Raw genomic sequence first — 15,750 nt, 5'->3', positions numbered from 1 at the left:
GGACCCTTGCAATTGGCAGAGGGGCTGGGCTGAGCAAGGCAAGGAACAGAGAGCTCGCAAGAAGCCGAGGACAGCCCAGCCAGGGAGCGGGAAGCAAGTGCGACATTGGTGTGTGTGATGCCAGCCTCTCTGGGTTCTCAATGCTGGGCCCACTGGAGGGGGTGATGTCCGCTTGCTTAGACAGTCCAGCTCCTGCCTGGCATCACAGTGGAATTATCAGTAGTTTGGGTGCCAGAGCAATAGTACAGCGAGTAGGGTGTTTGCCTTGCACTCAACCGACCTAGGCTCAATCCCTGACATCCCATATGGTCCCCCAAGCACCACCAGGAGTAATTTCTGAGTGAAGAGCCAGGAGTAACCCCTGAGCATCACTGGGTGTGACCCAAAAGGCAAAAAAAAGAATTAGTAGTAATTTGATTTGTAGGTCTGGAGAAATAGGGCAGCAGGGAAGGCCCCTGCCTTGTATAGAGCTGACCTAGGTTTGGTCCCCAGAACCCCAGAAGGATCCCCCAAGCACTGTTAGAAGTGATCCTTGAGCACCGAAATGAGAGTAATCTCTGAATCAGCAGCACCGCCAGTCATGATGCCAAACCGAAATAAATAATAGTTTGACTTTCCAAAGTTCAGTTCCTGATTTGGATGACAGATAACTGACCAGTTGTGTAGCATATCCGGGCCCCTGGAATGTGGCCTTTGAGTCCCCAGATGGCTGTCTCCGCTTCTGTCCCACACACACCTCTCGTCCTTTCCCACGGAAAGCGTGGGTTCTCACGGCCCCTTCTCCGCTGCTAGGCCCCAGCCACTTGCTTCGCTTCCTGTCTGTTGGCCTCTATTACTGCCCACCCCATGCCAATCACTCCCACGCACATCCTGTAGTCAGTCAGTTTCCTTGGGATAAACCTGATTCTGTCACCACAGCCAGAAACCGTGATGACATCTCGATGCCTTCGAAGGAAAAGTCCAGATGCTGTCACTTCCAGCAGTCTTCAGGACAGTCTTCCAGCCCTCTGATTGCACAGCAGAGTTTAGAAGTTAGGGTGTCAGGGCTGGAGTGATAGCACAGTGGGTAGGGTGTTTGTCTTGCATACGGCCGACCCGGGTTTGATTCCCAGCATCCCATATGGTCCCCCAAGCACCGCCAGAGTAATTCCTGAGTGCAAAGCCAGGAGAAACCCCTGTGCATTGACGGGTGTGACCAAAAAAGGGAAAAAAAAAAGAAGTTAGGGTGTGTTCCGGCAAATGCAGAGCTGAGCAGTAGGAAACAGGGGAAGTAGGAATATGGATGATGGAACTGAACAGCCTAAATCCCTAAATCTGAGTCCTCCCTGCCATTTCCTCATATGTGTCGTGGGTAAATCTCCCCGCCTCTCTGTATTGCTGTGCCTCTAAAGAAATGTTTCTAGCTCTCCCCCTCCTTTTTATCTTCCTCCTCTTCACTGTCCCCCTTCCCTTCTCCCTGACATTCTCCTTCATCTTCACTTTCTCCCTCACTTTCCTTCACCCCACACCCTCTTCCTCTTTCTGGCTTTCACCTTTACCCCCATCTTCTCCCTCTCCCTCCCTTTCTCCTCTCTTCACCATCTCCCTCTCCTTTTCTCTCCCCCATCTCTCCCCTTCTCCCCTCATAAGAAAAATCATTTGTTCACATAGCCAAGAAGGTGACTGGGTCCAAGCCAGGAAGGGAGCCCCCATCGGAAATCTATAGATGTAGAAGGGGAAAGATTCAGTTCAGTAGCCCAGGGTAGTGGGCTGGAGTGATAGCACAGCAGTAGGGCGTTTGCTTTGCACACAGCTGACTCAGGTTCGATTCCTTCGCCCCTCTCGGAGAGCCCGGCAAGCTACCAAGAGTATCTCGCCCGCATGGCAAAGCCTGGCAAGCTACCCGTGATGTATTCGATATGCCAAACACAGTAACAAGTCTCACAATGGAGACATTACTGGGCGCACTTGAGCAAATTGATGAACAATGGGAGGACAGTGCTACAGTGCTATATCCCAGGATGTGACAGGAGTGTGGAACTTTTTCTTCTTGAGGATAAGTTGCACTACTTTGATTTTCATATGAATTGATGGACAGGAGAGTTCTGAACATCCCCTGAAGGGGTCAGACTGACGAAGTCTGAAGATTAGACCCAGTGGGACCCCCATTCCTTTCTTCAAACAAGGGATTCTATCTTCTTTCCTAGTCCACCTGCCTCCCTTTGATGCAACGTGCTTCTTTTTCACTTGTGACTGCCTAATCCACAAAACCAGCGGACAGACACTTCACCTCTTTTGAGAAACTTATCTGGCTTGATGTACTTCTTCTTGATCACCCTTTCTATCTTACTTGCTTGGTTCCAAACATAGTACTTCTTCACCCCTTAAATGACATTATATACACACACATATACATAGAAATTTTCTAATATGTAATCTTATGTAGCTTCCGATTTAGATCAATAAATAATATTTGATCTTTGCCTTTATTATTTAGAGCAAGAAATAATGTTTGATTTTGTGGGGGGGCACAGGGCTCCTGAAACTCTAGGGATTTTCTAAATGAAAAATTCATCGAGGAGTTTTTTTGTTAAGATAATATCATGGGACAGGGGACAAGGCTTTGTGGAGATCTTGCCATGCATGTAAGAGTCCCTGGGTTCATTCCCAGTACTGCCTCTACACACACACACACACACACACACACACAGAGAGAGAGAGAGAGAGAGAGAGAGAGAGAGAGAGAGACAGAGACAGAGACAGAGACAGAGACAGAGACAGAGAGAGACAGAGTCTTGGAGTTATGGATACCAGAGAGAATGTACTGGAAGTAAGGTCCTGCTTTGCATGTGGCTGACACCCCCCCTTTGATTCACGGTACCGCATATTGTCCTCTGAGTGCTCCCAGGGGTCACTCCTGAACCAGGAATAGCCCAACGCTGAACATGATCCAATCTCTACATCCCCCCAAATATGTAGTGAGATGACTTTTGAACCACATCTTAGAATGGAAGGGAGAAAGGCCAAAGGCTTAAGCAGTCACCAGTGACTAACAATTTATTCAGTTGTGACTAAGTAATGAAGATGCCATTAAAAAAAAAGATGGGGGCTAGAGAGAGAGAGAGTACAGAGGTTCAGGCACTTGCCTTGATGCCACTGACTTTGTTTGATCCCCAACATTGTCGGGATCAAAAAATTGCATATTGTCCCCTTAGGACCACCAGGAGTAAGACCTATGCATGACCAGGTGTGTCCCCAAAACAAGCAAACAAACAAACAAACAAAATCCCAAAAAGATGGTTCCAAGAACTTTCTGGGTTGGTAGCATGTGGCAATCGGAGGTCTGAGCACCATCGCCCCATATCTTGCCCTCTGTATCTCTTGCATATGGCCATTCCAGGGTTAAATCATCTTTAAAAAAATTACTATCTTTACATAAAATGGTTCTTTGAGTTCTGTGATCTCAAAGGACCAATAAGTAGCTTTAGCTACTTATTGGATCTCAAAGAAGGGTCCTTTAGGACTTTCTAGTACCATACATAGGTGATAGCCTGGGCTGGTGACAGATGTGGGAAATAGAACTGGCCCTTGAGCTTGTGAGAATGGTGTAGTGTGGGTACCAGTATTGTCCCAGTTGAGAAGAACTCCCAGCTGGCATCAGAGGGTTGCTTGTTGATTGGGGGATCTTTGTGCTACCCCTCACCCCCTACCCTGCAACACCGCATTGGAATTCAGCTGAGAATATTTACATGAGGATAGGATAAACTGCTTTCTTTTTTCTCTTTTTTTTGCTTTTTGGGTCACATCCGGTGATGCTCAGGAGTTACTCCTGGCTCTGCACTCAGGAATCACTCCTGGCGGTGCTCAGGAGACCACATGGGATGCTGGGAATCGAACCCGGGTCGGCTGTGTGCAAGGCAGACGCCCTACCTGCTGTACTATTGCTCCAGCCCTAGACTGCTTCTTGTCACTGCTCTATTACAGGGACTCAGGCGGTGGGGGTGGGGGGGAGGGAAGGTTGGGGGAGGGGTCATGCACATCAAGTTTAGGCCTGTGAGTCCTCAGCTCCTTAGGAGGGACTTTGATTGCAGGCGTTAAGAACCATTGGTTTTCCTTCTCTCATAACTTCAGATACTTCCTGGCCTTTTCACCTCCGCAGACCTTGTTTGCTATCAGGCCCTTTCCCCAGCCATTTCTGCGGTTCCAGATCCTCAGTGGGTAAAACTTTCTGCCTTGATTTAGGTAGCCACGAATCTGACAAACCAGAGGCTTGGCACCATTCTTTGACTGCCAAGAGACTAGGACCAAAGTCTCTTTCAGTGCTCTGCTGACGCAATGTTTTGAGATTTGAGATCCTGGTTTGATGCCACCAGTATCTGGTGGTTTGGTAGGCACCTGCGGATCTTACAGCTTTGGCAGGTGATGGCAGCTTCTCCTGCCAGTTCTTGCCCCCACAACGCTCCTCCTTGGGTGGGGGCAGCTCTTAGCCCAGGGTCTTTGTTTAGGCTCCAAGATCTTGGACTGAAAAGGGTGTTGTGAGCACCCTCAGTCTGTCTAGGGCATCCCTTGCTAGAGATTAGGGATATGCCAAACTGAGATCTGCTGGAGGGGATGCCCGTTTGCCCCGTGAGCCCCTGCTCTAGGGTGGGTGCTCACTACCACACACAGCGCTGGTTGAGGGTGAGACGGTGAGTCCAGAAAGTCTTTTATTTATACTATTTTTCTATTGCATCTCATTAAGGCTGGGGCAGTGTGGGGAGGCGGATGATGGTGGACCACGTAAATGAATCTCAGGCAGACCTAATGAAGATGCTGCAAAGATGTTGATGCCAGATTAGAATGACTATTGTGTTACTGCTTAAGCCACTGAAGCTGGAAGCTCTTTGACCACTTTGTTGTGATAAATAAGGATTTATTTGCTTTGTTTTGTTCAGATGTCTGTCACTCTCCTCCCCGGGAGTTGTTCATCGATTTGCTCCAGTGGGCCCAGTAACATCTCCATTTTGAGACTTGTTGTTACTGTGTTTGGCATATTGAATATGCCACAGGTAGCTTGCCAGGCTTTGCTGTGCAAGCAAGATACTCTTGGTAGCTTGCCGGGCTCTCCAAGAGGGGCGGAGGAATTGAACCCAGGTCTTCGAGGCAAATGGGCTGGGCCTTGCACCCAGGCCATGTGCAAGGCAAATGCCCTGCCCCCTGGACTATCGCTCCAGCCCTGATGTATTCCATATGCCAAACACAGTAACAACAAGTCTCAAAATGGAGACGTTACTGGGCCTGCTGGAGCAAATCGATGAACAATGGGAGGACAGTGACAGACAGTGACAGTTTTGTTCAGATTAACTCTTCAGTTTCTTTTATGACATTGACATATTCTTTTTTAAAAAATTTTTTATTGAATATCCATGATAGGGGGCGGAAGCATAGCACAGTGGGTAGGGCGTTTGCCTTGCATGCGGCTGACCTGAGTTCGATTCCTCCGCCCCTCTTGGAGAGCCTGGCAAGCTACCGAGAGTATCCTTCCCCGCACGGCAAAGCCTGGCGAGCTACCCGTGATGTATTCAATATGCCAAAAACAGTAACAAGTCTCAGAATGGAGATGTTAGTAGTGCTCGCTCAAGGAAATCTATGAACAGCGGGAAGACAGTGCTACAGTGCTATCCATGGTAGACCATTACAGAATTGGGCTGTTCAGAATTGGGCTTCAGTCATACAATGATCCGACACCCATCCTTCCACCACTGTACATTTTCCACCACCAATGTCCCCCATTTCCCTCCCACCATCCCCCAACAACCCCTTCCCCCTCACATACCTCCAGATTGCCTCTGTAGCAGGCACTTTTCTTCTGTCTCTTTCTCCTTTTGTGTGTCATGGTTTGCAATACAGGTACTAAGAGGTCATCGTGTTTGTTTAGGACGTTCAGCATTTTTATTGGGAAGGTAAGGCTGAAGTAGCTTTTTTTAACTGGGTGGCAGCTTTGGGGTGTGGACATGACGGTTGAGGCTTCTGGAAGCCAGGGAAGTGCGGGGAGGTAGCCCAGCTGACCCTGCGAAAGCCTGGGGATTTCAGTCACAAAACCTGTATACCTGAATTTTCAGCAGATTATATCTCAGTAAGGTCTGTCCTGAGACAGTGGAGTCAGGCTGGGGCCATAGCGGCAATTTCAGATTGTGGAAGCAAGCGGCTGCCCGGAACTCTACTTGGGCAGTCATCAGACTGACTCACCCCTCTTCGATTTACCTTGGTCTGTTCAGCCTTGCGCAGGTCTGAGATTAACTCCGGCTTTTGATCTCTTTTGAGATTTATTTATGGGTTTCTGAAGCGAGGCCAATAAATGAGCTTGTACAGCTGAGTCAGAGATGGTGTGTGGGCATGGTTCCCACATATCTAACTTTTGGCCATTTAATTTCTCTGGAAACTTGGTCCCGAGTTGTTGGGGTCCGGCCAGAGGCACAGCAGCAATTTTGGAGTATCAGGAAGCCTGAAGGCACCACCAGGCTGCTGATGCACTCGCCCCACAGGTACAGGTTGACCTGTTGGCAGCACCGCACCTCTACATTGACATATTCTTGTCTTCATTTTAGTACTTGCTAATACTGCACAAATATTACACCAGATGATGAGTCTACATGAAACATAGTTTATCTGCCTAAAATCCTTCTGGGAGCTGACTCATCCCTACAGGTAGATTATATGGTTTCCATGGGGATCCCTTGACCTTGACCAGAGCTGATTGGTTCAGAAATGAACCTAATCTAAGCTGAGCCAATCAGAACCCTTTCTTGGTTTTTGTTTGTTTTTTCCTATACGTAACCAGGAAGTTTAGACATTCTATCTTCAGTAGCTATGCCGTGAACAGAAGAACTCAAAATTATTTAGGATGGCATGATTTTCTACCACATGGGGGAAAAATGACACTAGATAAGAAAGGCGAACAATACTGGCAAATAAAGAGAAGAAGGCATAATACTTTCCCTTCCCTTCCCTTCCCTTCCCTTCCCTTCCCTTCCCTTCCCTTCCCTTCCCTTCCCTTCCCTTCCCAATCTTTCCCTTCCTTTCCTTCTCCTTTCTTTCCCTTCTTTCTCCTTTTCTTTGCTCCTTCCTTTCTTTATTATTTCTTCCTTCTCTCTGTCCTCCCACTTCCCTCCCTCCCTTCATCCCTTCCCCAAGACTGATAGGAAATAGCTTTATTTTAAGAAATTGGATCATGCCATTGTGGGAGCAAATCCAAAATCATCAGAGTTGTCTGGCTGAACCTTCTGGTAATAGTGATGGTGCAATCTTTGATGATTGAAAACTCAGGCATATTTGCTTTGTTGTTGTCAAAAGGCATAATTCTTTTTTTTAAAGTCTCACTCTTCACTCAGAAGGTCTCCCACTGGTTGGATTAGGCTCCCATTCATTATAAGGAGTTGTATACTTTATGTTAAAGCCATTGATTGTAGGGTCTGAGAGGTAGTATAGGGATTGAGGTGTTTGCCTTGCATGCATCTGGCCCTGGTTGGATCCCTGCCATCCCATTACCCCTGAGCACTTCCAGCTGCAGCCTGGGAGCCACTAGACCCTGCCAGAGTGGCCTGGCCTGGCAGGACCCAAGCAGCACCACATCCTCAGGCTCCACATTGAACCACTGGTCTTGTTGGCCTAGAGTCACCAGGAGGGACTGCCAGGACCCTGGAATTCCACTTGGAAACTAAAAAACAAAAACACCAAATAAAGCCATTTATTTGAGACATTAATCATATCTAAAAGATAGTTCCACAGCAACATCTAAAGTAAGTTGAGCAAATAACAAATTACATAATGTAGGGAGGTTGAGGCATAAAATAACCCATGACACCCTCTTCATTGGATTCAGACAAGATGGTCTTAACCTTCCCCACACCAACCCATATAGACTGTGGGCTTCCAAGGGGGAGTCTTTCTCCCTTTGGTATAGGAAAAATCTGCTTCTTTTTTCTGTGCCACATGAAACTTCCCTTGTTAATAATTCCAGCACAGGTCCTACTTATCGCAAAGTGACTACACCCTGACTGATAAATGCACTCGAAAACACGAGCATATGTACTAGACAGAGTACACATTTGCCCTCATCATTAGCAAGCACAGTATGTGTTTTAAAAGTAAAATGAGAAACAGTGTGCCCTCAATTTTTTAGCACTGTCATAATGTCATGTTGTAATTTTTAATTAATGTTATTCTTTAAATCTATAACCAAAAAGTGTTATGATTTTTACACTGTGTTGAACCATTTCTTATAAGTGAATTTTAAATAAGCACAGTGGTAGGGCGTTTGCCTTGCACGCAGCCAACATGGCCGACCCGAGTTCGATTCCTCCGCCCCTCTCGGAGAGCCCGGCAAGCTACCGAGAGTATCTCGCCCGCATGGCAGAGCCTGGCAAGCTCCCCGTGATGTATTCGATATGCCAAACACAGTAACAACAAAGTCTCCAATGGAGACGTTACTGGGCCCGCTCGAACAAATCGATGATCAACGGGAGGGCCTTTATATATATGTATATTTATTATTTATATATATGTATATATAAAATTTATATATTTTTCAAATCTGACCTCTGATTTTTCATGCTGGGAAAATAGTTACCTCTGTGTTTGTTTTCACTCACTATTAACCAATTGAAAAAAGTTTGAGTTAGTCAGAAGTGGCCTTAAATAATTTTTGGTTCATAGACTCAACATTATTATTTCTTTTAGTGTTGGAGAGTGACTCTTTAATGGAGCAGAGCTGAGAAGGAGGTGAATAAGGTGCATTTCAGGCATGGGTTGGATTTAGGAAATCCAGGGTCAGATTGTAAGCATTGGCTGTGATTAGCCTGGGAAGTTGGACCAGTCCAGTAATGGTTACAGGCAGAATCTTTTTCCTCTTTTCCAAGGTATGCTGAGAACTTAGTTAAGACATGTTAAAGTTCTTTGGAGAAGAGTTGTCCTCTCTTCAGCAGCTATTTGAGGAATTCTGTGGTCATGTGATGGTCAGTGGAGAAGAACCAAGGGTCCTGGTCTTCATGGCAAGATCTTACACAGTGATTTGACTGCAGGCCAAGGCTGACCCAACACAGACATAAAGTGGTGTCCAGGACTCATGTGACATCTGATGATGAGGACAGCACCAGCACTTTAGTGATCCCAAAAGCACGGAGAAATGGGGAGGGATTCCAGAGATGTTAGGGCTTAAACCAGATAGGATGAAGTGTCTGTACACACAGAACTAAGGAAAGAGAAATGCTTAAGAAGGTGCCCTTGGGTTGGAGAGGTGGAACAGTGGGAAATGCCCTTGCTTTGCATGTGGCTGACTCAGGTTCAATCCTCAGCACCTCATACAGTCCTCCAAACCCACCAGGAGTGATTCCTGAGCACAGAGCCAGGAGTAAGCCCTGATCACTGCCAATTGTGCCCCAACCCACCCCCCCCACCAAAAAAAAAAAAAGATGCCCTTGACTCCAGTTTGAGGGACAAGATTGATAAGTGACCCCCTCACTTCAGTTGTTGGTCTTAGCAGTCTGAACCCCAGAGGAAAGTCAGGGCTGGGGAGGTCCAAATTTGAGGATAATTAGCATATGTCTAAAGACTGAATCCAGGTGAGTAGATATCACCCAGGGAGTGCAGAGCGAGGAGAGCTGGTGGCCAGGGTGAGCTCTGCCGAACTCCAGCTAACATTCATATCCACCATTCTATATCCAGGAGTTACTCGGCAGAGGTTATCGATGAAAGAAGTCACGCTGAGTAATCAAATGAGGAAATTAATCAGGTCCCATGCGGCAGACACAGTCCACGGTCTTTGGGAAATAACAGAGAGAGTGCCTCAAGTCGAGGGAGGTAGAGGACCAGAAATGTCAGGGTCCTGAGGGTCTAGCCAAATATTGATCTTTCTGCAATGGGAATGTGGTTCTTCTGGTTCAGAAGAACTGCTCATCCTTTCTGGTAAACAATTTGGCAGCCTGGACCAAGCCTTTGAAAAGTTAATATCCCTTGACCCATTAATTCCACTTCCAGGAATCTACCCGAAGGAAGTAAATAGAACTTAAGACAAAAAAAATTATGCGCAGGGCGTTTCATATTCCAGAGGCATGAGTGTCCATGGAAGGCTTGGGCGGAAGGAATGGGATGGGAATTTAGTTTGGCATCTTTTTAGGAAGTTTGATACTAAGCAGCACTGTGGTGGAGGATACACAATTTCATATTTAAGGTTTAAAAAGAGGAGCATTTAGATTAGTCTTGTGCTATGCCTACCTACCTTCTCTCCCCTCTCAGAGTTACTTGTTGATGATGGAAAATTTGAATACACTGGCCTCCAGGAAGAAGAGAGAACCATTGTTGACCTGGTACCCAGTGACATCTATGGTTTGTCCTCCTGTAGTTTCTGGTCCAAGCTCAGTGCTGGCCACTCATTATGGGAAAGGTGACATACATTTCCAATCATTACTTATGTGTCCATTCATTTATTCATCAGGTGCTTATCAGTTACCTACTCTGTGTTGGCATCATCATAGAACATTTGAAACCCCAAGTGTCCCAAACCCCCATCCTCATGAAATGTATATTCTAGAAAGTGCTTTTCAAACCCAGGGCTGTCTTGCCGTCACAGGCAGGGCTCGATAAATCACAAATCTTGAGAGCCCCACCTCCAGACTTTCTGGTCAGAAACTGTTCTGATTCAGCAGGACTTGAGAATTTGCCTTTCTCATGAGTTCCCAGTTTCTGCAGATGCCACTAGGATGGGAGCACTTGGAGAACCCCTGGCATAGAAGATAAGTTGGAAAGTACAGGAGAATAGAGGATAAAAGATGTGGTAGAAGAAAGGCATGTATCAGAGGATGTGAAAGTCTCTCCTCATCGGACACGGGGTGGGGATAATATCCTGTGTCCACTGGCCTTCTCTTTCTGGACAGAGGACTCTCTGCCCTCTCTGCAGGGTTAAACAGCAATGAGGTACACGGTATCTTCACTCTGCCGAGCCGTGGGCATATCTGCCCTATGCAGGCTCTAACCTTCCGGGCAGCACCAAGGAGGAATTGTCCACCCTTTAAATATATATATATGTGTGTGTATATATATATATATATATATATATATATATACATACATATATATAATCACTGTGGGAAAAGTTACAAATATTTCAGGTTTAAATCTCAGTTATCCAACGATCAAACACATTTCCCTTCACCAGTACTTATTTTTCACTACCAAGAACCCCAATATTCACCCCCCTGCCACCCCTCCCAATGCCTGTGAGGCAGATGCATTCTACCTAACACTCTATCTACTTTGATTACATTCATTATTTTGACAAAAGATGCACCATTATTGCTTAGAGTTTACACCCAACAATCAGGACTGCTGAAAAGGCACCGTGAAATAATTTTTTTCTACAGTTAGTTATGAGACCCATATGATGTCTCGCGGCCACTGATACTTTACTTATTAAACCTGGAGGTATTTCTACCAAGAGCCAGATAATTACAAGATTGGTTTCTGTGGCTCTGGAGCCATGGCCATGCCAGAGAGCCGCTCGTGGGGGGCAACTCGTGACCTAGGGCGTGAAGGATGAGCTGGGAACGCCTCCCTTCCCATGAGGTTTCAGTTGCCCCATCACCGCTGTCTCATATCTGGCTTTCCAAAAAGCTCTGAGGAGGCCGCCATCTTGCTGCCAGGGCGGAGATGGGCGGAAGGGAGCGACACCCCTTCCCTCCCAGGCAGGCATGGTACTGAGGATTAATGAATAGTCCATTCATTTTTCTGCTGCAAGCTGCTGGGCTCTGCATTAAGCCCCTGCTCTTCATGGACCCTTTGTATGAGCAGACACTGGTGGCAGTTGAGCGCCCCTAGATGACATCATCACACGGCTCCTACCACTCATTAAAAGGAAGAAATTTGGAACTTAAAACAGGGCACTGACTTCACAGATGAGAAGACTGAGACACAGAAAGCTTGGCTTGACAAGTTTTTGGTCTCCCCTCTCCAGGGAATCACACAGCTGGGGCTTGAAACCAAGCCTTTCAACCTCCAAAGACTTTTGACTCAAGCTGAAACCAGCCTGTGACCAAGCTCTTAGTAGGACCAGTTTTTTTTCTCCCAAGTCTTCAGTAGGCTTTTTTTTTTCAAAGTCTTCAGCCAGAGCTGATGCTGGGCTGATTCCTGCCGCCCTCTGCTCCTTCTTGCAGCCACAGAGGGAGGAGCCATGCGGGATTGGGAGAGGCACACTCCCTGAGACAGATCCCTGTGGTTGGTGTTTGGGGGATCGGGGAGGGGAGCATCGTTCATTTTCTCTAAGTACTGGAGATTATAAATATTCTTTTCACCAGTGTGGAAAGTTGGGGCCGCGTCATTGGAGCTTACTCTCATTACAGGTTTTGCGTATTTGCAGCGCATGTTCAAAGTGAAATGTTAAGCCAGTCTTCACAACCAACCGCCATCCAGAGACGCTCTTGGCCGCATGATTTGGTTTGGTTTGGTTCCAACTGGGGAGGTCCATCAGGGCTCTCCCCGCAGTGGGAACCTGAGAAGGTTGTGCTGAAGTGGCCCCACTCCCCCACTCTGCCCAGTTTAGCATGCTGTGGTGGGTCACAGCTGCCCACGTCGGTCAGCGCCCCTCACTCAGTTCCTCTTCGCCCCACTGAACTGAGTCCGGGGCCTTCACATGCCTGCACCTTCTGTCAGGGTTCGGAATCCTTCAGAGTACGAAAACCCAAGGAAGCCATGTGCTGTGTAATATCCCTGGGAAATTAAGCATGTTTTAAATTCTATGCTTCAGAGAAAGTGAAATTTCTCTTAGAGACGTGGTGATCTCAGGTGACCCCAATTCATTTGAGGAAGGTCAGATCCTTTCTCTTTTCACTTGTGTTGCTAGGAAGCTCAGGACTGACCTTTGTCTGCAAATAGCTTTCCTGAACCCATAGTTTCTTGGTTTCACTATCTCCTCTTTTTTATTGTTTGTGTTTTTTGTTTTTGAGCCACACTGGGCGATGCTCAGGGGTTACTCCTGGCTCTGCACTCAGGAATCACTCCTGGCAGTGCTCAGGGGACCATATGGAATATCGGGGATTGAGTCTGAATCCGCCTTGTGCAAGGCAAGTGTCCTCCCCTCTGTACCTGTCACTCAGGTCCCTGTCTCCTCATTCTTGGAAAGCTTTGGTTTCTAGTGTCTTTGCAGGTTTTTTTAAAAAAAAAGTTTTTAAAAGCAGGTGGATATCACAGAATGATGCTGGAGAAATGGATTTTTGGAAAGGAACGATGGATTTTCTTTTTATTTTTAGACCTCTGCAGAGTGAATTGACGTGGCATCCCGTTGGCAGCCATGGGCATAGGTGTGGCTGCTCACCTGTCTGAGAATGTGTATGCGCTTAATCCCATGAGGTGGATCTGCGTGATCTCATTGTTAAGAGAATTAACTTGGAACCTAGACCAACCTCACTCAGAACCCCTTGCTTTATGATTTGTTTGGGATTAGGGGGCACACCCAGCAGTGGTCAGGAATTATAGGCAAACCCAGAAGTGCTCAGGGCTTATTCCTGACTCTGTGCTCAGGGATCAGTACTCAAAAGACCCAACTCATGAAATGTTGGGGATCAAATCAGGGCTGGCCACGAGCCAGGCAAACCTTAACCCCATCGTACTCTCTCTCCACCCCCTTGCTTTGTGATCTTAATGTCTGTAGACCTCAGTGTCCTCATCCAGATAGAACCATGTTCCCTTACAAGGTCACTGATGAGATGAAGGAAGATGATCTGTAGGGTGTTTAGCACAGTGCCCGGCACATAGTAGGTGTCTGGTAGGTAGCAGTGACATTCCTGTGGCTCTCACTGTGTCCAGCACAGGCTACACACAGTGAGCGCTTCAGGCTGGGCATTGGCCACCACTTGATCATCTTCTAGAATGTGCAGTGTTGAACTTGAATGACCTTCTGCTCATGTTAGGCGGGTTCATCCAGGGAGAGCCGTCAATGCTTCTCCCTTAAGAGAAGCAGCTCCATGCGGCTGTTCCTGGCGAATTCTCAGCTGACAGCAGATGCCCGCGGTGGGGCTGATATGTGTCAGGGTCAGTGACTCAAGACTTGGGCGGCTCTGAGAATGCCTCTCTGGGTTTGGCTATAGAGTGAGTGGCTTCTTTTGCTTGATTTCCTGACACTGTTAATTTCCACTTCTTTTTCGCTTTGGACTATGACATCAGGTGCCTGCGTCTCCTTCGTAGGAACGGGAGAGGGAAGTCTCCACAGTCATCTGGGAGGCTGTGAGTCCCCCATAGGCAGCTCAGGAAGTGAGACGTTACCCATAATCTAGACAGTGTGCTGGGAGGAACATGTTGGCTCTCCAGAGTTGGGTGTGGTGTGGGAATGTGATGCCCCTGAAATAAACCAATGGTGCTATATTCAAATTAAAAAAGAATTAAAGTCTGAAAAAAATTGAATCAAGGCTGGAGACATGGTACGGGCATTAAGGTGCCTGCCCTGCACATAGCTGACCCTGATTTGAGCCCCACCATCATCTGTGGTCTTCTGAGTACCACCAGGAATGATCCCTGAGTGCAGACCCAGAAGCAAACCCCTAGCACTACACCAGGTGTGACCCCAATACAAAAATGAATGAACAAGTCTGCCCAACCTTGTATGATCCATGGACATCCCTGGCGGCCTGCCTCTGGGCAGGGAAAGGTTCAAGGAGCTGGTCTTCACCAGAGTTCCTCCCTCAGGACCATGTCCACCAGCTTTTGCCCAGGGCTTTTTTCTGTTAAAGCATTCTCTCGGAAAAGGAAGCTCTTTGGGTCCCAAGGGTCATCTGGCTGTCAGTGCTAGGTGCTATGGACATGTTGATGAGATGATGGCCTGGCAGGCTGGAAGTGGGCGGTGCATCAGAAAAGAAGAATAACGGAAAAGTAACACCAAAACAAACTTCCTCTTTCCAACCATCTTTACTTTCAGCTCATCATTTTTAGAGGCTATTTTTTATTTTTATTTTTGTCTCATTTAAAAAAGTAAACAATACAAAACCAGGGACTGATTCATTGTTTTATTCTAAAACATGCCCATCCTTCCTTTCAAATGCTTTCTTTTTTCATTAGAAAGATAGTTGAAAAAAACTAAAACTCAACAACCACACACACACACACACACACACACACACACTGGGCCATGACTAGTATGTGGACAGAGCCTTAAAGACATGGAGCCTCCGGTGACGTCACCAGCCAACCTACTAGATGGCACATTCCAACCAGGTAGATGCCATCTTCTTGTCCGATCAATACCACATTCCACCTGGTTGCTGCCACGGGCCCATCTGGTCGATTTGCACACAGAGAGGTTTGCAGCAGCTGCCTGCCTGTGTCTGCCTTTGTCCATATCTCCATTCACTTGCCCCTTATGTTTCCTTTGCCTCACAGGTCCAGGAGGCTGCGGGTCAGGGCCTGAAATTCGTTGGTGTCATACCTCAATACCACTGCCCTGCCAACAGCACCCAGAATGCCAGAGACTCTGGAAAAGAACCTGCCGGGTGCCGGGGGGAGAACCCGGGGACCCCCGACGGGCCCCCAGCCGAGACAGATGGAATCCCAGAGCCCAGCCGGGACCCAGGCGGGGAGGCCCCCGGGACCCAGCAACCCAGCAGACCCCCCTCCGGAGAAGGAGATGGGGCAGGATTGCCCCCACACCGGATGAGCAAGACCCTGGATGGCCCTGATGGTGACCTGACGGAAGTGCTCGAGGAGCCGGTCTCGGGAAGTAAGTATCTCTGTGTGGCTCCCTCTTAGAGGAGA

At 47.4% G+C, this 15,750-nt stretch overlaps 1 protein-coding gene across 2 annotated transcripts in view; it reads left to right on the top strand.

Moving 5' to 3' along the window:
- RFTN1 (raftlin, lipid raft linker 1) overlaps positions 1-15,750 on the top strand; it is a 228,637-nt gene that overhangs the window by 152,928 nt on the left and 59,959 nt on the right. For both annotated transcript variants that reach the window (XM_056129331.1, XM_056129332.1), the window contains exon 5: positions 15,379-15,715. In XM_056129331.1, the coding sequence (XP_055985306.1) occupies positions 15,379-15,715 (337 nt within the window). The remainder of the gene's footprint in view (positions 1-15,378; positions 15,716-15,750) is intronic.

The sequence above is a fragment of the Sorex fumeus genome, unplaced genomic scaffold (genome assembly GCF_029834395.1).
Source record: "Sorex fumeus unplaced genomic scaffold, SorFum_2.1 ptg000072l, whole genome shotgun sequence".
NCBI lineage: Eukaryota > Metazoa > Chordata > Mammalia > Eulipotyphla > Soricidae > Sorex > Sorex fumeus.
The sequence above is the reverse complement of the archived record's forward strand: the minus strand, read 5'-3'. Positions and strand labels throughout refer to the sequence as shown.